General features: G+C 41.8%; 1 protein-coding gene across 3 annotated transcripts in view; it reads right to left on the reverse strand.

Annotated features, from left to right (window-relative positions):
• STX6 (syntaxin 6) overlaps positions 1-25,278 on the reverse strand; it is a 43,110-nt gene that overhangs the window by 12,155 nt on the left and 5,677 nt on the right. For all 3 annotated transcript variants that reach the window (XM_010988547.3, XM_031435652.2, XM_064478055.1), the window contains exons 2-6: positions 15,865-16,034; positions 14,055-14,149; positions 6,013-6,075; positions 3,035-3,160; positions 1,724-1,830 (exon numbers count right to left, since the gene is read on the reverse strand). In XM_010988547.3, the coding sequence (XP_010986849.3) occupies positions 1,724-1,830; positions 3,035-3,160; positions 6,013-6,075; positions 14,055-14,149; positions 15,865-16,034 (561 nt within the window). The remainder of the gene's footprint in view (positions 1-1,723; positions 1,831-3,034; positions 3,161-6,012; positions 6,076-14,054; positions 14,150-15,864; positions 16,035-25,278) is intronic.

Consider the following 25,278-nt stretch of genomic DNA (forward strand, 5'->3'; position numbering starts at 1 on the left):
CGGCTTTCTACTTTCCAGGATCTTAAAGTGTTGTGGTCTGGTCGGTCTTTCTGTCTGTCTGTCTGTCTTTCCTTTCTTTTTCTTTCTCTCTTCCTTTTTAAAATTTGGTCACTGTTTCTTATTCCAAGCTCTATGTCCCCAGAGATTTCATGCCATTAAAAAAAAAAAGCTAATATTGTTCTAACGGACTCCAGAGGAGGAGCAGAGATGAAGGCTGTGCTCAATCCACCGTTTCTAACTGGAAGCCTGTAGGCTCTATCGTCCACCCAACCAGGGGAAGTTCTCAAGCACTCAGTCCTCTCCCAGCCCCAAAACAAACTTTAGGGTAAGAATGCATTGTAGAAAGAAATTAAACTGCATGCTTACATTCCCGTTCTCCCAGCTTTCCTACCTGGTCTCCCTGCTTCCAGTCTTGTGCCACTGTGGTTCTTCCTCCCAAAATGGAAACCTGACCGTGGCACTACTTCCAACACAACCTTCGCTTGGGGTGTGTTCTCCACCGCCCTTTGAATAAATAGTCGTAACTCCTGTTCATGGCTTCTAAGGCCTTCCCTGAACAGCCTGCCTCCCTGACTTGACTTCTGCAACTTCCCTCCCCATCCCCACACTCCAGTCACTCGAAACCTCCCTGTTGGATGCTCTTTCTTCTTCCCAACAGACCATTCCCTCAGCCCCCTTCCAACCCTCCGTATCACCCCACCCGCTGCCTTCCACTCTTCTGCCAGCTCCAGTTAAACCTCTCTTCTCTTTTCTTGTCTTTTCTCTTCTCTTCTCAGGGACTTCAGACTGCGCTAGGTTTGCAGTGTAGTCTGCCAGGATCCTCAAGGCACCACGCGCTTCCCCCATACGGCAGCCCTCCCCTTCTGTCACCACTCCGGGACTCGCATCGTCTATGTAACGTCCACTCCACCCACTGAACAGTAAACTCTCTGCCGGCAGAGATGCTGTTCCCTTCCCTCCTCCGTGGACACACAATGGCCTCCCAGAACAAGATGCCTGGTTTGAATTTATAATAAATGAATCTATAACGCTGAACACAAAATTGAGGTAGGAGAGTTCCCGAAATATCCTAGTGGAACTGTGTCTCCCCCACCCCCCCGAAAAAATATCTGTAAAATAGTAAAGCTATTATGTGGTAGCATTTCTCACTGTTTTTGGTGTCATACTTCAGGATTGCAAAAAGAGATTGTTCTTAATGAAGAACAAATAAATCTAATTATGCTTTCTTGTGCTTTTACTTTTTATTTTTGAGGGGGGAAGACTTTTTTATTAATTGGAATTAAACTTATACTTTTTTTCCCATAAAATTCAAATTTAAGATGCAGAGCAAAAAGTTCTGTTCTGTGTAGTGCGAAAGTCATGGGATGATTACTCCGTGTCCTAACCTCTTTGCAACAAGAGTCTCCACAGAGGTTACAGAGCCGTATTGGTTTCACATTCCCATTCATAGCAACACTTCGATTATCTGTTCAAGGAATTTGTACCTATTTCTGACAGTGTTTAAGCATATTAATAATAATAACTTTGCCTAAACCCTGTTGAAAATTTTATCTGATAGATTTGCTTCTTTTGGAAAGGTTAGGCTGTACAACAGAATAAAGATGCAGCTATAAACAAAACAGCTTTTGGTTTTACTAGCCACGTAACTGTCAGGCTTTCAGGGCTCCCATAAAATGGCTCTCCCTCCATTCCTCTGCAGCGAGAGGGGCGTCTCGGTACTCACACTGCCTGCTCCTCCAGCTCCCCTCCGATGCGCTGGGACATGTTCTTCAGCACCCCAATGCTGCCAGAGACCAGCTCCAACTGCTCATCCTGCTGTTCTACAATCAGCTGGTGCCAGGGAAATGGGAAATAAGCAATTAAAATCCCTCTTACCTGGTTCCAAGCCCGGCACTCTAGCAGCTGCTAGCTTCTTTGCCAACTCGGGACAATTCGCATTCAGAAGCAAAGCCCAGAAATCAAAGGACCAGACCGTCGCCTCCCAGAACACACTGCTCAAAAGGCTGGGTTGTCAAGCTACCGATATCTCCTGCTGATCCAACTTGTGAACAGTCAGCGGGGCTTGAAACCACCCGGAGAGCTTTACTCTGGTTGGCTGAAGTCCAACAAGGGACAGACAATGGCCGAGAGCACCTGTGCTGTGACCATGGACCCATGCGGATGCCTAGGAAGAGGAAGCCTGCTGCCGGGGTCAAGGTCTCAATCCGCAACAGCTGGCCACAGCTTAACTACAAGAGAAAGTCTGGCCGCTCTCTGTACACGGGAAAACAGAGTCCTTCGCCGGGTCCTCAAGGACAAACGAGAAGGGGCTCTGTGGGAGCCAGTTACCTCGAGGACAACCTCTGAGCGGTAGTTACTTTTTTAAATTGTGTTGCAGCTGCCTCACTTTTTATTGAAAAAAAAAAAAGGTTCACTCGGTTAATAGCGATTTAAGTAGACAACTAGTTAAGCAGATGTGCTAATGGAAAAAGAACCAAAAAACACATAACCGACATGCATAAATAAAACACAGTATTTAAGAGCCAATAGTTTCGATGGAGAGATAATCCTCAAACCCCCAGATACTTTATTAGCTTCCTTTTATTAATACAGCTACGTACCAGAAGCAACAACGCAGGTGTCATCAACCCCAGCTTCCTTCTACCCCTTAGCCTCCGCCAAAGCGATCATTTTTATGTATAATGGAACCAACACTAATTTTCAGAGAAAAAACAAGGACTCAATTTTTCTCAAAGTGCCTTTGTTGAAATGAACAAAAACCTGAGTACACCAGTGGAGGCTGGGGAAGAGGCTGCCGTGTCTTTAAGTCAACGGCCTCCTCTGTCAGTTTCGGGTGTCTGGTCTGCTTGTCCTAAGAGAGCTAGTCATGATTCGAAGGAGGTTTTAAACGCCCTGTAGAGATGCAGTCATCACACAGGTAGACACAGGCAGCTACAGGCGAGCTCTGGTCCAGCCTGCCTGTTGTCAGCAACAAAGCCCCGCTGGCAGAGGAGCGGGGGAGGCGCCCGGCCCCGGCGGGTGGGCTCCCCGGTACCTGCTGCTGTGCCTGCTGCTCCTCGATGAAGTGGGAGTTGGCCAGCTGGAGCTCCCGGTCGAGGCGCCCGTATTTATCTGTCGTTCCTGTGCTCCAGTTCTGTCCGCCACTGTCTCCGAGCAGGGCCTGCGAGAGCGGGCCAGGAAGCAGGAGGAACAAACTGTTACCATCTCTGAACGAGGGCTCCATCACCATGACGCAAAGGGTTCTCCTACTGCTCATCATCGGTCTTCACCCGAGGCAGCCTTTTACCAGGGGAGAAGGTTGGTGCCTGCGTGGTACAACGTAAGGAGCGCCAGGAAGGGCACTCTCCTGCCTCCAGGCTCTCCCAACAGGACTCACAAATGGGCTTTGTCCCATTAAAATGCAAATAAATGTCAACTTTAAATCAACAAACGCCCACCTGTACACTGCTCTACTGAAAGCGCCTGGGTTCTTTAGGCCAGCTCTTCCTAGCACCCTTGGAAGTTCACCAGAGACCTGCTGCAGGTTCTAGTCTAGCTGCTTCCAGACTTCCAGAGTCCTCTTTATTTAAGTATGACCCAGGGAAGGTTTTGGTTTTTTGAAGAGGGGGAGGAGAGAGCTCCCTGACACTGACAGAAAGCTAAGTCAGAGCCCCTACAGAAGGCACAAGAACCACCAATGTCCATTCAATGTAGCCCACAAGTAAATCCCACTGCCCTTCAGATGAATTACAAGGCTACAGGCTTCCCAGATGGAACTGGGGGCTGCTTCCCCAGACAGGCATGGCCACGTGGGTGCCTGACCCTGATAACCATGCCAAGTGCTGGCCCTGAAAATGTTCTCCACCTGGGCCCCCAGACGCCAGGGTGGGGTTTCCCACTGTAAATCTGAGGACATTTCAAGCCAGAAGAGGATAAATCTGGGAACGTCTTCCTTGAAGAGGCCACCCAGGAATGTGAGCGGTCAGTCTCAGCAGCAGCCTCTGCCTGGGGTCCCCATAAGCCCTCCTGACTAGCTGGTCAAAGCACCTGCTCAAACCAGCCTGGCACAAAGAACCAGAAGACGCTGGCAACTAGGATTCTTCACTGAAGAGCTGCCAAATCTTCTCACCAGGTACTTTTCAGTTCTGGAACTGTTAAGTCTACCTGATCACTTGGTTCTCTGTCTGTAAAGCCCTCCAATAGCCCCTCAATACTGACACAGACCTCGCCTGACTTTCAGCCATGAATTCAGGCAAATGGCCACCCTTCAGGGCTGAGGTCTGGAGAAGTCCAGGACGCGTCGTAAGTCCTGAGGTAGTTTTAAAAAGATCAGGATGCCCACAAGCTTCCAGCAGCCCAGGGCCTCCATCAGGAGTTTGGATGGTGACTGTCTCTGGTATAAAGCAGACCCAAGGCTTTCTGAGGATGGCTCTGCCCCAACCTGGTTGTAGGGCTGTCAAGATTTAAAAGGCCCTGCTTATTCTGATGCAAAGACCTTAAGAACTCTATGGAGGGTACCAGGGCCTAGTGACAACTTTTTCAAGGTCAGAGAAAGGCTGTAGTGCATCACGAGGCCACGGACAGAGGACTGGAGCTCCTGGGGCCTCAGTCTGACCTCCAACAATCTGTTTAGTGGGAAAGAAGATGGAGAGAGGGCCCAGAGCACCGGAAGGCCAGCTTTGTGTAGGTGTCAGAGCAGGAGGTCCCGGCTGAGCAGGCAGCCGCACAGCCCCAGGACTGGGGCACACAGCAAGGCGGACTCTGCCCGCTATTCCTGGAAAATCTGTAACTCTACATTTCACTCACTGCCTCAAACAAAATTCCAAGTCATACTTGGAAAAGCTACATATAAATCCACATTTATGTCAGCTCAACTAGACTATCTAGAGAATAAAATTCAAATAGGAGTTATAGAGGACAGGTGTCACCTACACACTGTCCACTTTCAGTATGGTGTCACTTAGCGCCTGTGAGCTGAAGAGGAAAAGAGAACTCCCAAGCTGCCAGCCTGTGGTCATTCAGCAGCTTCTTTCAAGAGTCAGTGCCAGATGGAATGGACTAGCTAGTGGTTTTTCCTAGCTGCACTGTGGAGAGCAAGGGAGGCGGACAGGAAGGAAAAAACAACAGCGATGACTTGGAAAATGAGATGCAGGGAAGGGAAAAGGAAAACTCAGTTAGGTGATAGTTGGAGAGTCCTCTCCCCTTCTTTAAGCTTTCGTATTACCTGTTTTCCAAAATTAAGTGGGTCCAGAAACACCTACAGATATAAAGTGAGGATTTACATCATAACTACTGATGCCTAGTTAGTTTAAAACGGTGAGCTGATTTCTTAAGGGTCTACTAAATTCAGGGACTGGGTCTCTTGGAGCTCCTATTTTTGATGTGTCAATATCTGGGCTTTGGTTTCTGAAATGTACTAGGTTTCTAATTTATTTGTAATAACTAATAAAAACTAGACCTCACATCAAAAACAAGATACTTAAAACAATGAAAGATGTAACACATCAAATTAACACAAATTTAAGGTTCCTCAACTGCTTTACATAAAATTTCAATCATTAAATGTCTAGTGAGTTCTATGCACAATGTAATAGCAGCTAGAAACAAAAAAAAAACAAAAAAAAAAAAAAGGAAAAAAAAAAGACCACAACACAATCCCTCCTCCCTCACAAAGGAGCCTGGGGTCCAGCAGAGAAACAGACGAGAAACTAAGCAATTACCGCCTTGAACAGAGTGCCTGGCACAGAATGTGCTCAACAGGTGCAGGATAAATGGCTGTGGGGCAAGGGCTGTAAGGTCCGCAGAGGGTTCAGTGGGAGCCCAGAGGAGAGAACCAGAGGGTGTGAGGGGGGAGAGAGGAAGGAGAGGAGGCGAGGCTGACAGGGACTTTCACAAAACCTGCCAACATCACTCTGGGCTCAGCACGCAAGGTCTTCTGCTTGAGCACATGATACACGGATGCCAGAATTTTTAAATTCCAAGTATCTGTGTCTTTTCTTTGACTGATACTATATATTTCTGATGTTTACTTACCTGTCTGTTTTTCCTTTCAGCTAATGCCTGCACAGATGAGGTGGACATCTGATCCTTCATGTCCTAATGATGTAAGTAGAAGACCAGAAAACAAATGAACATCCTTAAACAAAACTGTGGTTAATATTTTGCACGTTGGCAAAATACCCATAATTTATTATTAATTTTTTTTAAACACAAAGACAGCTTCCTTTGACTTTTATTTTCAGTCTCAAAAATAAAGGAAATAAAGAGAAGGACGTACCCTTAAAAAGAAGTTAACCTGGATACTAAATTTAAATACGAGCAAAGAGGGAGTATTTCCTGGGTACCTACCATAGGCCAGAAACTATTAAACACTTACACACATGATCGCTGACTTTTCACAGTGACTGTGAAGCTGGCATTAACTTCATTTTACAGTTGAGGAGACTTAAGACCTAGAAAGACTGAGGTACTTTCTCAAGGTCACACAGCCCTGGGGTACAAACACAGAAGCTTGTGCTCAAGGGCTAGTATCTTCAAGGATGAAACATGCAAAAACCCACACACTTTAAAATGAAGTATATTTACTATTAAACACCAGAGAATGCTTTCAAATAGTGAGAAAGAGGTCACTTATTTTGTGTCTGAGTTGGATTCATGTGAAGTTTAGACCATTTCTAACACCAGAATTTCCAGAGTGGTATCAAAAACCATTCTGTAACGGGAAGAAAAATGAATGGGTCCATTACTTCATCTAAAACAAAACACTTTATTAAACATGAGCCACCTGCATCTTATTTAACTACAACCCATGTGCCTTAAAATGATTTCAGTGGAGTACATGATTATCGTAATACTATCTTTCTTTAAACAAAAGGCTGCCAAAATACTTTATAGTTGGCAGGTAGGCTATTTTACAGATGCAAATGCTGAGGTCTTTGGCTTTTAGAAACTTCTTCCAAGACCCCTGACAAGCGAATGGTAGATAAGACAGGGACGCGCTCCCGTGATTCTCACCATGGTAAGTGTGAATAATAACCGCCTGGCTTCAACCTTCAAACCACCCGCTCCTTCATTCAGCAAATACTTAACTAATGCCCAGTGTGTGCCTGCAGACAGCAGAGATGGTGGAGACCGGGGCCTTGGCCGACGGAGCTCACACCATGGTGGAGAGGCAGAGAGCAATCACACACACACTTCAACAAGGTGGTTACTGTGCTGGGAATGCAGGGATTCAACCAGGCTGAAATCCAGTGGGTGAATACCCCTGAGAAGGATGGCGGGGAGATCTGATCGAGACCTGAGGGCCGAGAACAGCCCACCACAGAAAGAGCGAGGGCAAGAACTCCAGGCAGAGGGAACAGCAAGCACAAAAGCCTGGAGGCAGGAAAGGCTGGATGCTTTAGCTTTTGAGAAGGAGCCACTGTGTTGGGTGCTGGCAGGAGGAGGTAGGACAAGGCTGGCCAAAGCTGCTGGGATTTTATTCCAAGGCAGTGGCTGGTTGGCAAACTTTGTCTGTAAAGGAGTGATATTAAATATTCAGCCTCTGTCACATTTTTTTTTTAAAACTACTCTTTAAAAAATATAAAACCATCCTTAGATCTCATGGGCCACAGATTGCAGGCCCCTGTTCTAAGGCAATGGGAAGCCCTTAAAATATTTTGACTAGGGCCATGGTGTATTCTGTTTCATGCTTTAAAAGATAGCTTTGGTTACTCTGTGAAAAATGTTGGCAATTAAGCAGAAGTAAAGAGATCATTTTACCGCCACATGTCAGAAGGTAACAGTGCTGCCCGGGATGGGAAAGGCTGCTGTAGGAACAAGTGATCTGATGTTGGGGGCCTTCTACAAGAGGGCTACGTGAGTCCTTGGAAATGACACTGGGCAGGTAGGTGGGGCATCTGAGGGTGCTCCAGCTGACACATAAATTCTAGGATTCTCTACCTATTTTCATCTGTTCATAAACCTCCAAAGACAAAAAAATCTAAGACTGCCACCCATGGAAACTGAGAAAAATTTACTTAGTAAAAAAGAAGTATTCACCATAAAAATAAAGATACAGTTATTGGTATATTTAAACCAAGGGAAACTCAGTGATATAAGCCATGTTTCTTAAATGTATGAGATTTACCCGAGTCAGTCACTTGAGGTGTTATCAAAAATGCAGGTCCCTGGACCCCACCCAGACCCACTAAGTCAGACTCTAAGGCATAGTTTAACAAGTCTCCCAGGTGAGTCTCACAAACGCTCAAGCTTGAGAAGCTCGGATCCACACAAATGCTGGCAGCCTTCAAATGAGACCACGATGCTGTTGCTATACACTTGGGATGCTTGCACTTTTCTGTACTGTTATAATTTAATAAAAATGTCTTTTAAAACACTGCTGCTCCTGAACAACAGCTGGAAGGTAAACTAGACAAACCCTTTGAAAATAAATTTGACATTCTGTACTAAGAGCTTTGATATTTGATATCAAATATCCACGGCCTTGACCCAGTAATTCTAGTAACAAGATTTGTTTTAAGGAAATAATATAAAATACATACCAAAACATGTATCTGGAGGGAACTCTAATTTGAAAAGATATATGCACCCTAATGTTCAAAGCAGCACTATATACAATAGCCAAGACGTGGAAACAACCCAAATGTCCACTGAGAGATAACCAGATAAAGAAGTTGTGGTATATTTACTACTCAGTCATAAACAAGAATAAAATAATGCCATTTGCAGCAACATGGATGGACCTGGAGATCATCATTCTAAGTGAAGTAAGCCAGAAAGAAAAATACCATATGCTATCACTCATGTGTAGAATCTAAAAAAAAAGAAAAAAGGACACTATTAACTTATCTACAAAACAAAAACAGACTCACAGACATAGTAAACAATCTTATGGTTACCTGGGAAAGGGGGTGGGAAGGGATAAATTTGGGAGTTTGAGATTTACAAATGTTAGCCACTATATATAAAAATAGATTTAAAAGTTTCTTCTGTATAGCACAGGGAACTATGTTCAGTATCTTGTAATAACTTTCAATGAAAAAAATATGAAAACAAATATATGTATGTATATACACGACTGGGGACATTGTGCTGTACACCAGGAACTGACACATTGTAACTGACTGTACTTCAATAAAAATAAATAAATATACCTCAAAACAAATATGCAAATATGTACACTGCACTGTTATTTATAAAATAAAAGCAGAAATAATCATCATATCCAAGCAAAAGAAGAGTAATTTACCGTAAACCCACATAACAATACTGTGTATTAGACATTAAGCTTCGGAGGAGAGTTCAGTACAACAATTCACAGAAAAACACAAATGATCAAACATGAAAAGTTGCACTAACCCACTAATAATCAACAAAGTGCAAGTGAAGAGATATTTTTCCTAGTTAGACTGGGAAAGATGAAAAAGACTGACACCACTTAATGTTGAAGGTATTAAGAAATATTACATAATCTGACACTCTGTTATTAGAAATATAATTTATAAGGATACTTTGAAAATATTAACCAATATTTAAAATGTGTATATTTATTGAGCTTTTTAGTACTTAAATATCTAGGATATGCTCACAAAGATGGTACTGAAGTATGGTTTGCAATTGCCAAAAATTAACCACCACCTAAATAACTACCAAGAGGGTCAACGATCAAGCAAGTCATGATAGTCCCAGGCTAGCGGAGACGTTAAGACATGGTCTTTCATGTCAAACACCTGGGTTCATGCCTTAGTTATGCTTTTTACTAGCTATGCAAAGTTGGGCAAATTACTCAATTTTTCTAAGTGCCTATTTCTTCTGTGTAAGTAATATTTTATAGGGTCACTGTAGGAATTAATAAAGTATGCAGCCATTAAAAAGGATCATCTAAATCTCCTCTGTCCAATATAGTAGCTATCAGCCAACTACAATTACATATTGAGCACTTGAAATGGAGTTAGTGCAACCGAGGAATGAAAATTTTAATTTTATTTAATTTTAATTAATTTAGATTTATATTCAGTTATTGGAAAACTTTTACATATGTCTGGAAAACACTCAGTTTGCAAATCAATCTTTTCAACTGTAAGTTTTATAAACTCTAAATACAAATCAAGTGTCTCCAATGGAAAGTACATGTCTGAATTGAGATGTGCTTAAGTGCAACAAATATGTCAGATTTAAGTTTTAGTAAAAAAAAGTTAAAAAAAATTTGTTCAAAATCTCAGTGTTTTTACATTGATTATACATTTAAATGATAATCTTCTGGATATGCTAGATTAAATGAAATATAGTAAGTTCACCTGTTTCTTTTTACTTTTTTACTATGACTACAGAAAAATAAAGATAGCTTGCATTTTAGTATTTCTATTGGACAGTACTGCTCTCACTGTATTTGTATTGATAAAGACTATGTCCACAATATTTTTCCACAGAAAAAAATTACAGACCAATAGGTCATTTCTTTTAAGAATGTACTTCAATATTCATAAAATGGATAGAAAAAAATATATAAAACTGTTAACAGTGATTATTTCTAAGGAGTGGAACTACAGAATGGAGGGGCATTTTCATCTTTCTTACTCATCAGAATTATTTGCTTTTTAAAAAAGGTAAGTATATATAGCACAGGGAACTATATTCAGTATCTTATAGTAACCTATAACAAAAAAGAAAATGGAAAGAAGTATGTGTATGTATATGTATGACTGAAACATTGTGCCGTACACCGGAAACTGACACACTGTAAACTGACTATATTTCAATAATAAACAAGAAATAAAATAAATAAAAATAGAAAGTATGCATCATTTTTAATTTTAAAAATTAAAATAAAAATGCTTATGACTGCATCACAGTACGATCACAACCATGTAAAAATACAACAAAGTTTTCTGTTTGTGTATTATTTTGGGTCTAGATATTTCTTTTTTTCCTGACTGCAAAATTCTTCTAATTTTCTTTAATGAGCACACATTACTATAATGAAATACACATTTAAAAGTTCCAGTTTTTACATTCTGTTTAATAAAATGTGTGAGTGTGTTAGCTCTGGTGGTCAGTGAACCACAGCTGTGTGGCGTGCACCCTGTACGTGGCCACAACAGAAGGCAAAGAGCTGTGGCTTTCACTTTCAGGATGGCATTTCTCCTACGCAGGATAAAGGCTGCCAGACACCGTCCACACATTACCTTCTACTAGGATTTGGAATTTTAGGCCATGTCACTAAACGGTGTTGAGCATTTTGTAACAATCTGTGCTGCCAAAAACATAATTATTCATCTTCTTTCTAAGACATGAAGTTTAGAACAAGCAGTCAGTACTGATAAAACATGGTTCACCTGCTAAAAGAACAAATGTCCAGGTTATTTATGTTTCTGTTCCCATTTTAAGCCGTCCTCCAGGCTGAGTGAATGAGACAGCAAATCCCAGTGCTTCACTCAAGAGGTCTCACATCCCAGAGTCATCTGTGCCCACACAACATCCCTCACCCTTTTTAATTAACCAAAGCCATTTCTATCTTGACTTATGATTGACTGTGAACAATTTTTGGGTTTGAAGAGGTTGGATTTTGGGGGGAGGGTGGGATAGTTCTGATTGACTTTGAAAGTTAAAACAAAGTTGGAGAATGTTAGTGAGGGTCATTTCGTTGATAAAGAACACTGAGACCCAGAGAGGCTATATGACTTGCCACAATGGAAATGTTCTAAGGCCTCTTCACCTCTCATTCACCATTCGGCCACACATTGCAAGACCTTTCACTACTAAATTAACCCAAGGTCACTTCTGGAATAGATTCCCATAACAAACATTTCACACGTGAAATCTCTGATGTATTTTACCACAAAGGCAAAAATGATCACCTCAAGAATACCAAGGCTATATACATAAAAACAAGAATTATTTTGCTTTCTTTAGTAAAAACTGCCAGCAAACTCAATAAAAATTGCACAAACTTAAAAGACAGTTGGAAAAAACATATACGAGACACTTTAAGCAAAAACGGCTTACTAAAAAGCAAAACCAGTGGACATTAATTGAGAAGAAACACAGGAGAAAAGATTTAGTTCTTCAGAGATAACAACAACAAAAAACACATAATGCATCACTGACTGCCCTGAGGAGGAGGAAGCACAATTGGCATAAATGCAGATCAAAATATATTCCCTTAAAGCAACTAAACGAAACTCCACTGATGATGGTGACAGAGAAGCTTAGATAAGCTTGTGATGTACAAATTCCGAATCTGAGCACGGTCTTCTGTTTCATGTCCCTAATCTGCTAAGTCTCTGATTCCACGCTATCAACCTCTTCCATGTGGAACCCAGAGAGTTTTGGATACAAATACTGTTCAGCAGAATGCAATAATATTGAATCAACACAAAGTGCCTGAAAAAAAAATCAAGTTAGTATCAATTATGACTTCCTTCTAGTCCACAAACCTCAGTTAGAATTTATTAAAATCAGATGAGCAAAAACTGAGTTAGGTACTATAACTCACCACTGGCAAAGAGCAACAGCTTCCACAAAGGGGTCATAAATTAAAAGAAGAGTGATTAAAAACTCTAAAACACTCAGTTGGATCACACAGTTGCATCTAGTTTAGATCTCAGCTCTAAAAGGACTGCAACATTGCGAAGTATGGACTTGATTTAGAATACTTCTTTCAAAGAATATACTTTAAAAAGCTTTGCAAATATTAGAAAACGAACTTTGGATTAAACTTCCAATTATACCAACTCATTCAACCTTTACTGTACTGACCTCTGAATTTCAACTTCCAAAATTTACAAGTACTACCTTGCAAAAAGAACAAATACAATGATTGAGGTCAAGAACACACACTTCACTGCAAGGCACCATTCAAATACCAACATCTACAGAAGTGTCCTTCAGAAAAATCTTTTATCACAAGAAATAAAAGAGCACACATTTATAAAATAAGTAATTGGAAAACTTTACCTCACCAAAAAAATGTAGCACCTAACAACAGGGCTTCCTTACCAGAATAGCCTCTGAACTGGCTGGAAATTAGGGGTGTCTAATCCAAATATTCACTGTATAGATGGGGCACCTAAGTCTAAAAAGGTTACTGCCCCATTAAAATGTGAGTTTATATATATATGTATAGAAAGGCAACTAATGAGTAAAACAAGGAACAAGAGTATTTCAAGTTCAGTGATAACCTACCATTTGAAATAATTTCAAAAGGAAGTCACATGATACGGAGTCTTTGGCAAACACATACCAAGGTTCCTGCCTAAGATGACTCTTAAAAAGCCATATGTTAGCACTGGTATGATCCCAAGTCTTTTTATTCAAGGAAGCTGCTTTCTAGTACATATGTTAAAGACAGCTGGTTCTCGTACATCTAGTTATGCTAATCAACTGCCTTAGCCATATAGTTTCAAAATACAAACGTAGCTTAACGATACAAGATTTCACTTAAATGCTGTTTTCTCTTAGGTTTTTTTTTTTTTAACAATAAGTTATTATCTGAATAATTTGAGACTAAAGATTTGTTCACTTGGACTGATTTTTTTACACACCGATAGATGCCTGCTTGCTCTGGATAACTCCCGGAGGGCTGTCAGGCAGTTGTGTATGGAAATGTCAGTTACTGGGTTGCAAGAGTTCCAGAAGCAATTCAGATGGTGGAAGAGGCCGCCATCCAATCCCAGTAAGCGTCACTCCACACAATGCAAAGTAACAACCAATCAATCAAGAAACCAAATGGTTTCTACAATAGCAATTCTTCCTTGTGTCCAGAAACAGTATACTAAGAAATAAAGCGGGAACAAGATCACTGGTTTGGAGGAATGAGATGTATGGACAAGAAGGATACCATTATAGTAAGCTCTCCGAAGCCAACAGTCTACTCTTAGTTTTGCTCTGAGAAATAAGCCTGATGATACTGAAAACAGATTTCTTTTCAGAGAAATTATATGTGGAAACCTAGCATTTAATTCGTATTAAAAAGTGGTTTCAGGGTTGACCTCTTAGTTTAAATTAAGGGACAGAGTCCTGAGAGGTCTGGCTATTTCTTGCACAAATAACACAACTAAGACCGCATTCCTTACCCTGACGACTTGCCGAGTACTTGTGATGAAGGCTTTTCTTATACTCAATTCGGTTGCATCCAGGTTGAATTTTCTAGGATTTGCTTCAACTATGCGTGGGTCAAAAAGTCAAGGTAAAGCAATTTCATCATCAAAAGACTAACAACCAACATGATGTTAAACCACAGAGTCTCTCACAGGTAAGCAATAAAATCTGGTCCAGCATTTCTGAACACACAGTCAGCTTGACACTAATCATTCTCAGACTTTCTCAGCCCACAGCTAGATGGGGATCCGTGCATTCCGAGGCAGAGACGACCTGCCTGGTTCACTACAAACCCACAGGTGTCTGACCACAGCTGAGCTGGGCTCTTCCAGATGCCTGCCAGCACTTTTTTGACTTCAGGTCACCTTTCCCATGGCGGCTTTTGCAAGCCATTTTCATCTGCCATTCCAAACCATTTCATCTCCGTCAAGAAGCTAACTCTGCATCTTAGAGATCAAGGCTTCTTCAGTGAAGCTTCCTGTGCTCCCGCCCTCCAGGCTGGTTCTGCCGCCCCATGTCCCTCACACAGCTCTCTCTACTTTTCTCTCATAGTCTGCAAGTACACATTTGTGCTATTATTTGATGTCTGCTCTCCCACCCCCAACCCCCATTCTACCCCCAATTCCATGGGAGTTGGTACAGTTTTGCTTACCAGTCCAACCTCAGTAACCAACAAAACGTCCAGCACAAAGCACTCAGTAACTATTAGCTCGGTGAACTTTTGTCCCCTTTATCTCACAATTTCTCTTATCTCCTTCAATCTTCTTCTCTTCCCTCCTATCTCAAGGGAAGACATATCCCCCTGCAACTCTGCTTTTGATCCCACACCCTCACATATTTTGTTTCACTGATTTTAGAGAACATATTTGTTTTTTTAATAATTTAAAAGGTACCTCGGGGTCATTATGATTAATAGAAACGCTACATTCCACACATCAACTGCATATGAACCTGTGTGCTGACTACAGAGGGATCCTGACAAAAGCTGGTTTCCATGATGTTTTACCACACTTAGAAAAGAAAAAAAACAAAACAGAACTTAGAACATGCATCTGGCATATCTTCAATCTAAAGTTGGCTAAATGGGATTTTTCCAGTTGAAAAAAAGGCCAAATAACCCAGCTTTTACAGTTCTCGGCTTCACCAGGCAGGTCGGTGGACTTAGTTAAAACCCACAGCATGGCTTAGCACGACAGCCCCACTGTGGGGAGCGCACCTTCATGGCGCAGACGCCTCTCCAGTGGACAGGGGCACTGCAACTCCACTTCCTGAACAGGAAAACATCTGGAAAAGGACTTTCTTTTCACCTCTAATCACCACTGTAGAACACTGGTCTGTCTATACCTCTCCGTAATAATGTCTGCTATCACTTTCAAAGAGGCTCACTGGCCCAAGGCATCGTTCCTGTCAAACTTTTCAACAACCCTATGAACTAGGTACAGCTGTCACCCTGATTTTCTACTGAAGAGGAAACTGGAGAGCAATGGCCCAAAGTCACTCAGTAACTGGCAGAGCCAGGACTTGAACACCCAGTCTGATTTCAGGGTCCAGGATCCAAGTTCTTAACCGTCATGCCACGCCTCCGCTATGTTGCGGGATATTGTGGAATTTGGCAACCCTATCTTAGCTTACTGGGCACCTATTTTAAGTGTGTCACGGTACAAATAGGAGCAACATCAATCGATGACAAAAAGGAAATGTCTAATCCGTGTACTTGAGAGATCTGGACAAAAAACATGTTCATTTGTCTGCCTCGCACAGCAGAGACACCGCAGAAAAGGATATTGATGGTTTCATCAAGGTCCTCTAGATCCCACTCTATGCTCCGGAGGTTGTTTCTCAGCTCATTGGTGGTCCAGTCGATTTCCTCCCTCGTGGCTGTGGAGGGGTCCTGGAGGAGCTCCGTCCATCTCTGAAACAACCCCTGCGCGGTGTTGACTGCCTTCTGTACCTCTCTGTAGTCAGGCGAAGGGAAAGGAGAGAAACCACAGACAACACGTTCCATGAACAACTTAGCGCAGGACTTAAGTAAACCTTTCTGCTCAGACACCACCCTCAGGAACCACCATTCCCAGAAGTGTTTGAGTCGTTATAGGAGGCTCTTCATGGACAAATACCGAAGTTCAAAACTTTAAAATAATAGTCTGAGTATTATGTTCTCAGCTGATTTTAAAATAAAACAGCCATTATTAAGCAGCTATGATATAAAGTTTGAGGACAAATTTTTCTCTGAACAGACCATACTTAAAAGTAGTATAAGAAGCTGTAATACAAATTAACTAAAGGGCTCTTAACATGCACATACACTGCCAGTTGGGGTGAAATAATTTGTGTTCAGATGAAAAAGCCCTAATACAGCTTTCCTTTTCTTGGGGAGGCTGGTGTAGGAAGGGGGGTAAAAAGGGTGGGGGAAGGGTCCTCTTACACAGTTAGTCTTTTAGAAGATAAGTATTTTAATCTGAGACATTTAAAAATCCAAAATCTCATTAGAAGATTTCCAAACATTATTAGCTTTAAATATATCTACTTCCCTGGATTAAGTGACTCTGTATAGCAGATTAGTGAGTTTCATGTGTAGAGAGTGAGACTAGGCCATTAAGTGCTATGGTTTATTATGTTTTTAGATCAGATACAGTCAAAAGGCCTTAAAAACTTCTCCTTCCCCTCCACTGGACCAATACCCACTATTTAAATGCTATAATCTAGCATTACTACATATAACAGCCAAAAAAGAGTCATTTTATAGTCATAGCCTCTTGTGTACAAAGATTATAAGAGCTCTGTTTTGATCTGTGATTTCTTAACCAATTCTTCTGGGTGTTCAATCAGGTGCTTGTTGTCTTTAAAAGAGTAATTGCATGCACCCTACTCCTTGTGACATTTCGAGTACAGAAGAGACAGCATTAGCAAAATGAAGAAAGGGGACTTACAATACCTTGGACTGTGGAGACTGATGAGAGCTGAAAAGCCGAGTGTTAGACAGAGAATATAGCCACTGGGCCAAGCGGAATAAAGCACTGAGTGTATGACCCCCAAGGACTCTCCCAAGGTATGTTCACACCCAGCTCCTGGGTTAGGCAAGCCCCCTCCTTGTTTCTCTCACATCAGCCTTGTGCTTTCAGTGCTAAAGAGAAACTCCATATGAGGCAAAAAGAGGAAGGCCTAAGTAAGTGACATGTAAATCCACTATTTTTTACTCTTTTTACTCTTTGTTGAGGTGTCTGGCTGATTTGGTAAAGAGGTGTACATTTTCCCATAATGTGAAGTGCTTGGTTTATTCCTAAGTGTTGAATATCATCTACGATAACAGAAGACAAGAGTTACAGAGGATTCTATAATGGTATTTCGTTCTGAAGAATATAAAAATTATTCACTCTGTAAAGGAACCCCAAAGAACTTAGACAGATGTGGGTTGTTTATTGCCATTTACCATATTAGACATTCAAACAGACACTGGGGGTTCGAGATTTGCAGATACTAACTACTATATATAAAATAAACAAGGTCCTACTGTACAGCACAGGGAACTATATTCAGTAGCTTGTAATAGCCTATAATGAAAAAGAATATGAAAAGGAGTATGTATGTATAACTGAATCACTATACTGTACACCAGAAATTAACACATTATAAACCGATTATACTTCAATAAAAAAAAGTAGACTCCTTAGAGAATCAAAATGCTCAAAAAATGCATCAACTAATCAAGCATAACAATGAAATTATTATATGTTAATGTTTTTGAAAAAATTTCTAAAACAAAAAAAGTGGTACTGTTTCACATTTTTGCAAATCTCTTTAATATCTGGTTTAATAGTAAAGAGGTGGTTTCTCATGTCTGTGTCCACATTCAGCCTGCTGACACACAGGTTTTGGTTGAAGTATACAATGGAAATCCAGCCTCATACATACATAGTTGGGAAAGCGAGGAGTATTTTAATAGTCTTTTCAGGTAATTGTGGATCTTCTTTCTTGACACTCTACCAAAACTCAAAAGGGGCAGTTTCTTAAAGGTTAGTTGCAGTGTGGAAGCTGAAACTGTACCAAAGACTGCAAACTCTCATACATTACAACCCATTGCTCTATCTTGTGTTCTGAACGGATCTTTTACCCACGTGTTATTTTATAACTTCATGTACCAATCATTTGTAAAGTACTGGCTTATGAGTATCAGAGGTCTTCCAAATACTGACTCATTTTATTATACAATATCCAAAATCATATGACAATACCACCACCAATCTCATTATCAGAAAAAGTTAACTACTGTGAATCTGTAAGACGACAGTAGTTGGAATAAGCTTTACAAAATTCTGCTTTTTAAAAAAAAAGATTCTAATTTCATCATCCACAAAAAAATAGTTGTTTCCCAAGAAGTGACAGGTTCACCTCATTCATTTTTTGAGAAAATTTCAAGTATTGTTTAGATAATTTTGAGATTTGAGAACATAAGTGAGTCTCAACAGCCAGCCTGCCAGTGATTCTTTAAAGAAAAAAATGAGATTCCATGGAGGAAAAAATGAGCTATTTCAGCTCGCAACTCCATCACAGAAGGGCTTTCCCTGGAGTCAGACACCTTGTCTCACGATGGACACTCTCATTTCATCATGTAGAGTATTACAGTCAATCACAATTACAAGTAGAGAAAACATTTGTGAATTACATGCATGATTAATGACTTGTATCTAAAATACATATATTTTTAAAACACTCAAAACTTAAGAAAACAAACCCAATTTAAAAGTGGGCAAAAGATCTAAACAGTCACTTCACCAAAGATGACGTACAAATGACAACCAAGGACAGGAAAAAATGCCCAATACCATCAGTCATTAGAAAAATGCAAATTAAATCCACAATGAGAAATCACTATAAACTCAGAACCTACCAGCTGACAATGCCAAGTACTGACCACTCGGTAGAGCACGCAGAAATCTCATGCATTACTGGTGGGAATGCAAAACTATACAGGCACTTTGGAAAACAGCGTGACTATTTCTTGAAATCAAACGTAGAAAACATACACCTACTATATGACCCAACAACCCCACTTCAGGGTGACACAGAAACACACAGGTTCAACACAACGAGCTGCAAATTCTTATATTAGTTTGAGTCATATCGGCCAAAAATGGGAAACAATCCAAATATTCTTCAACTAAGGAATGGACAAACTGTGGTACACCTGCACAATGGAATACCTCTCAGCAATAAAAAGGAACACAGCACAGATACATGCAACAATATGAACAGATCTCAAATGTATTATGCAAAGTGTGAGAAGCTAGAGTCAGAAGGCCACACACTGTATGATTCCATTTCTGTAACATTCTGGAGAAGGCAGAACTTTATAGGGACAGAAAGCAGATCAGTAGTTGCCGGGTGCTGGGCATGGGGGAAGGGGCTAGAAGGAACACAGAGAAACTTTTAGGGGTGACTGATCTGTCCTGTAACTTATTTGTGGCAATGATGGTTACCGACTATATGCATTTGTCAAATTTCACAGAAGTATACACTAAAAAGGGTCAATTTTACTGTAAGTAAATTATAACTTTAATAAAGTAAGGAAAAGTGTTCTCGAGAACCAAGATTTGATAAGATTTTTTTTTAACTGTTTCATGAACACTCTCAAGGGAATACGACTCTCTTTTTTCTGTTTCACTGTGAGGGAGGACTACAGAGACCATCAGTACAGTTTGGTGCCACTGCCCTGAGTTAGGCTAAGGCACCAGCAGTTTGATCTGCCACAGCCTCTGCACCATCAAGGTAAATGTCAACACGGTGAAAAAAATGCAAATAACATCTGAGTACTATCAGGAAAAGCATCTTAAGCTGAGGGGCTCCTCTAAGAAAGGATCTCGAAACCCCCTTGCAATCCAAAAGCCACAATTTCATAACCACAACTCTTAAGGCACTGACACTCAGATCTGAGGGGGAAGGAGGCATGTGGGTGGATTCAATTCTAGCAGCACAGAGTGAAATCAAAGAGTTCTTCAGCATGCAAGAACTCGAGCATGTCCTAAAGAAGAAATGAAAGAAATGGCAGGAATTAGAAAAATGCTACAGAGCAACCCCAGGATAACATTCAACACCCCCACAGGCCTGGCCGGAGACCTGGTTTATTTCACTCTCAATCTCGTTTTTAAAAGGGGGTTCATTTTTAGTTTTTATTTAATAGCACAGACATAAGAAAGTCAAAGTAGTCTTATTTTGCATTTCTAAGATCTGTCTGAAGGGTTCACAAAGGTGGGAACTGTCAGCAATGGTTCAGATCTTGGAAAGCCAGAATCCGCAGTGTGTCAAGGAATCTTATCATTATAGCAACAAATGGTTTAAAAGTTTAAAGCATCTCCCAACATTTCTTCTTCAAATTATCATTTTAGCTTAGCATTAGCCTGAAAAAGTAGGCATGAATGGAGAGAAAACCTGTGTCACAAACAAAAGCCTATTTTTAAGCCAAATATTCATGGTAACCAGAATATCCAAAAGAACTTGGGATTTCTGAATAGTTTCAAGAAACATAAGACACATGTCATAATGTACAAGACTCTAACCCGCTCAATTCAGAACTATCTGGAAATACCTGGGACTAAGTATTTAGAACCACCTGGCAGTCCAAATAAATCAATGAACAGGACAGAGGAGAATGTAACCATGTCAGCTGTCTGAGATTTGTGAAGGTTTTAACAGAAAAAGAGCTGATCCAGTTTTCTTCACCTACTTTCTCAGGAAAGGGAAGGGAGGTGTTTCTGCATGAACCGGCCAGGCGCTTCCCGCACACGCACGCCCAGCATCGTCCGCTCCCCCAGCTGGTGCCCAGCGCTCAGCTGGCCCAAGGGAGCCTGCAGCACCCCGCGAGGGGCCACGGCTGCTGACTCAATCAACAGCGATCCACTTTCACCTGTGGTCCCAGAAAGTTCAAAGTCACAAGATCCCGCCTCTTTTCCCTGTAGAGTTTGGTTTAGACATTTTCAGGTTTTTCTTCCAACTACGTAATGGGAATGATTAAAGTCTGACACCCAGAACTTTCCATGAGGGGCCAAGTATACTTTGACTTTATGGAGCTCTTCAGCTTGGCAAACTTCTTGGTAAATAATAATCTGCTCACAGACAGCTTTGGGTATCATGTCTGACACCATTTCACCCCAAACTTGCTAACTGTTTTCCTAGGAAGTACAGGTTTAGCTCCTGACCCAGAGAAACCTTTCAGTTCCTTGAAGGAGAGAGATGGCTATCTCCCGCAACAGTCAAGCAGATGTTCTACTCCCACATCTGTTGCAGATGCTTCCAAAGTCAGTTTTGTTTTATACATTCCATGGGTAACAAGAGTCACAGGGTTGGAAACACCAGGGATGAGGTTCTTTCCCTTGTTGTCCACCAAATGGGCCATCAGAATCATGGGACCCATCGTATCCTCATGGATATGAACTCCCTATGAACATCAGAATGAAGGTCCTTCATCGCAATCCACGCCAATGCCCACGGGACGACCTGCAACACAGCTTCTTTCTCAGTAAGCAACTGTCAAAAGTGAAAACACAATCCACATCTTTGAAGAACGTATCTTTCTGGCAAAAATAAAGTCAAAATCAGATTCTTCCATTCCTTATGAATAAAAAGTTGACACTGGCAAGACTAACCAACCCAGTTAGCTTTTGAAGCCAGCCCAGCACTAACTCCTGGTCACTGCTAGCTGAACCTCTCCGATGCAACGTTCCAGTCTGTTCCACCACGGAGGAGGGCTCACCATCCCAGCCAACCCCGAGGGCTTCAGGCAGTACATCCAGATGTCCATAAAATCAAAGTTTTCTTATCTAGATCTCACCAAATTTGTCAGTAAAATGGGAGGAAGAAGTACTTCAGCCATCAGGAAGCTTTTGTCTCCCAGAACCAGTCATTCAGTTGTGCCAACAAAACTGCACGATGATCGTAGCTACAACCTCCCTCAGCCTTATGATTTCCCCTTCTTCTCTGACCACACTGATAGGCTCTGAATTGGCATGTATCCGTCCCAGTTACTGCAGCTGTGTAACAATTACCCCCAAACTTAATGGCATCAAACAACCACTTATGTGCGTGGATTCTGTGGGTCGGGATTTCATGCCGAACACAGAAGGGGTGGCTTGTCCCTGCTCCACAATGTCTGGGGTCTCAGCTGAAACCTCAACAGCCTGGGGCTGTCGGAGCAGGTGCTCCTCATAAGTAACTGTCCCTATGTGGCCTCTCCACGTAAGCTCTCTAGTGGAGAGGCTTCAGTATAGCTGGACTTCTGACACGTGAAGTCAGGGCTCCCAAGGCTTGCATCCCAAGTCAGAAAGATGCAGGCAGAAGCTGAATTGGTTGTCTTTTGGGATTTAGGCTTCAGGAGTCAAGCAGTGTCATTTCTGCCTCATTCTGTTAGTTGAGGCAGTTACAAAGGTCTGCCCAGGTTCAAGGGAAAGGAACGAGGATCCCAGCTTGATAGAACCCCAGCTTCACAATTTAAGAAGAGCAAATGGGACAGGATATAATTGGGGTGGCCATCTTTAGAAAAAAACACAATATGCCACAACTCCTATACCCGGGGCAGCATCCATCCTCCACGGCTCTTTACAGAGGTCCCAGTTCCATCAATGTACTGAGAGGCTAGTGAAGGCAGATGGTTTTCATTCTACTAACGAAACCTGAAAAGCCCAGGGTGTGCAAGCCTCTGCAACCCTATCACCAGCCCGCATCCCATCAGCCTGTTCCGCCACCAACCCCTCAGGCTAGGGGAGGAGGAGCTCTTTTTACTGTTTGACTTCCACACTCACATGCTTGTACTTAAGGAGAAAAACACACACGCCCTTCACTTGACCTTACTGCCATTTCCAAATTCAACTGCACTGTGGTATCTTTCGCAATTATCCTCAGGGGGCGGGGTGGGGGGCAGTCTTTACTTAGTTACCTACAGTTACACACAATTTTGACCTCAGCCTGCTGCTGCTTCCACAACTCCCCTGGGTCAGCACTGCTGCTGCCACCAATGACACTGCAGGTCAAGGTCAGGGGCGACTTGAACTTGTCTGCATTTCCCATGTACTTGACACTGCAGCCTTATTTGCTTGAAACTCTGACTTCCTTGTTTTTGTGACACTGTGCTCTTCTAGTTTCTACCAGTTTTCTCTTTCTTCTTCCTTCACCTGGTCCCGACGCTTCTCAGCACTCTTTATAGCTTCGAGGTGCTCATCAACACTGGCAGGTTCAAAAGGCCCCTTGAAGCTGACGACTCTCCAACAGCACTTCCAACCCCAACCACTCCCCCAGGACTAATTCCTCTATTTTTAGCTGCCTATAGGATCGTTCCATTTGTCTAAAGCCAAACCAATCATATCCTCCTTACAAAACAAAACAAAACAAAAAACAAGCATTCAGACAACAAAACAAAACAAAAAAGAAAAAAAACCCTGCTTCCTTCTCTAACTTCCCCATTTTAGTCAATAGTGACACTATTTTCCAAGATTCAAAACTTGTCTAGACAAGCATTGTCTGGCTGTTCCTCTTACTTCTCACCTTGCACAACCTCTACTTAAGCCCAATCACTGCATTTTAGATCTGGAAGGAACTTTCAGGATAGCTAGTCTGTACTCACTGAGCCAAGTAAGAGAGCAGAGGCTCAGACCTCTGGGCTGCCGGCCTCTTCTGACCCAGAGTATGAGGCGCCTTCCAGCACCAAGACCTATTCAACCCCATCTTTGCAAAGCCTCCAGACAAACTGATTTTCTTTGCAGAATCAGAAGACCTGAGTCTGAGCCCTTAAAAGTTGTTTAACCACAGGCAAGTGAGTAGAAACTGCGAGTTAAAAACTGCCTCCTGTTTAAGAATTTACAACAGGAAAGATTAAACTTAAACTCCTCAGCTGGGTGTCTGCTCCACACTGCCTCCTCCTCCTCCTCCTCCTCTAAAACTGGCCAACTTTTATCTCCAACCTGATTTCTCCCTGAAACAAAATCTGTTTCAGTTGGCAGGTCTTCTTTCCATCCTCCCTCTTCTCATTCCTGGTTGTAGACTTTCGCTCCCTGCCCCCCCGCAGGAAGAGTCCTCACACCCCTGCACATGAAAAGCAGACGTTTCCTCTAAGGCCCAGACTGAGACCCTACTTGCTTCACTGAAGTGTCCCTGACCAGTATTTCCACTGGGGCTTTTCCAAGCTTTTTTGATCTCCACAGCGTCTCAGCTCTCTTCCAAAATCTTACACACAGCGCGCACTGTCTTTCAGCTACACTTTCACACACCTGCATAGTGTTCTCCAAAGCAGACTTTAATTTCAGGAGCGGAACAGAGCATTAAGCATTTGACCAATTTGTAACAAATGTCTGCAAAGTTGCTTTTACAATGAAACATCTGACTGGTTTTTAAAAAGTAGAAAATGAGATCTGACCTATATTCAATTTTACTGGATAAAATTACTGTGCATAACAAGGATAACTTTTTCTCTCAGTGACTATAGCAATAAACAAAGGTTTCTCAACATTGTGAATAAAATGCACAATGCTTGCCTTCGAGGAGCTCATAATCTAGTGTTTAAAAGGCTTTACATGCAGACCAGAGATGGTCAGAAAATAATACAATGTAACAGATACCATCCTGCTCAAGGCTTACTTACCCCATTATTTCAACACTGATCCACAGCCAAGAACCAGGAAATAAAACTATCCTTGCTCAGACACACAAGGCCTCCAAACCAGCAAAACATTAAAGAATCACAACATTCTTGCCTTCTACCTATAGGAGAGGCTCACGTGGTACTGAAATACTCCCATATTCCAAAGCTCAATTTCTTAATGGCTTGTTCAAATTAGAAGCTGTAAACCAGAGAGGGGAAAAATACTATGGAACCCAATACCTGGAATGAGTTCACTCATTAAATACTGTGTAAGTGCTTTCTGAACACAATGATGAAAAGGACATGATTCAAATATGGCATTTTTTTCACCTAGCTCATTAGTCGAGATTTCTTAAAATGAGAATCTCAGTACTGGCAAGGGATCGAGGGAAGTGGATCCCTCAAACTTTTGGGGTGATGGTGTGAGGAGCAGAGTGGAGACAGGGGTGTACCCTGGAGGGCAGTTTGGTAATACACACCAGAAGCTTTGAAATGTGCATGCCCTCTGAATGAGCAATTCTGCTACAGGAATACAGGCTATGGAAACAGTCAGAAGCAGCAGCGAACACCTGTGA

Source organism: Camelus dromedarius, chromosome 23 (genome assembly GCF_036321535.1).
Source record: "Camelus dromedarius isolate mCamDro1 chromosome 23, mCamDro1.pat, whole genome shotgun sequence".
In the NCBI taxonomy this organism is placed as follows: domain Eukaryota; kingdom Metazoa; phylum Chordata; class Mammalia; order Artiodactyla; family Camelidae; genus Camelus; species Camelus dromedarius.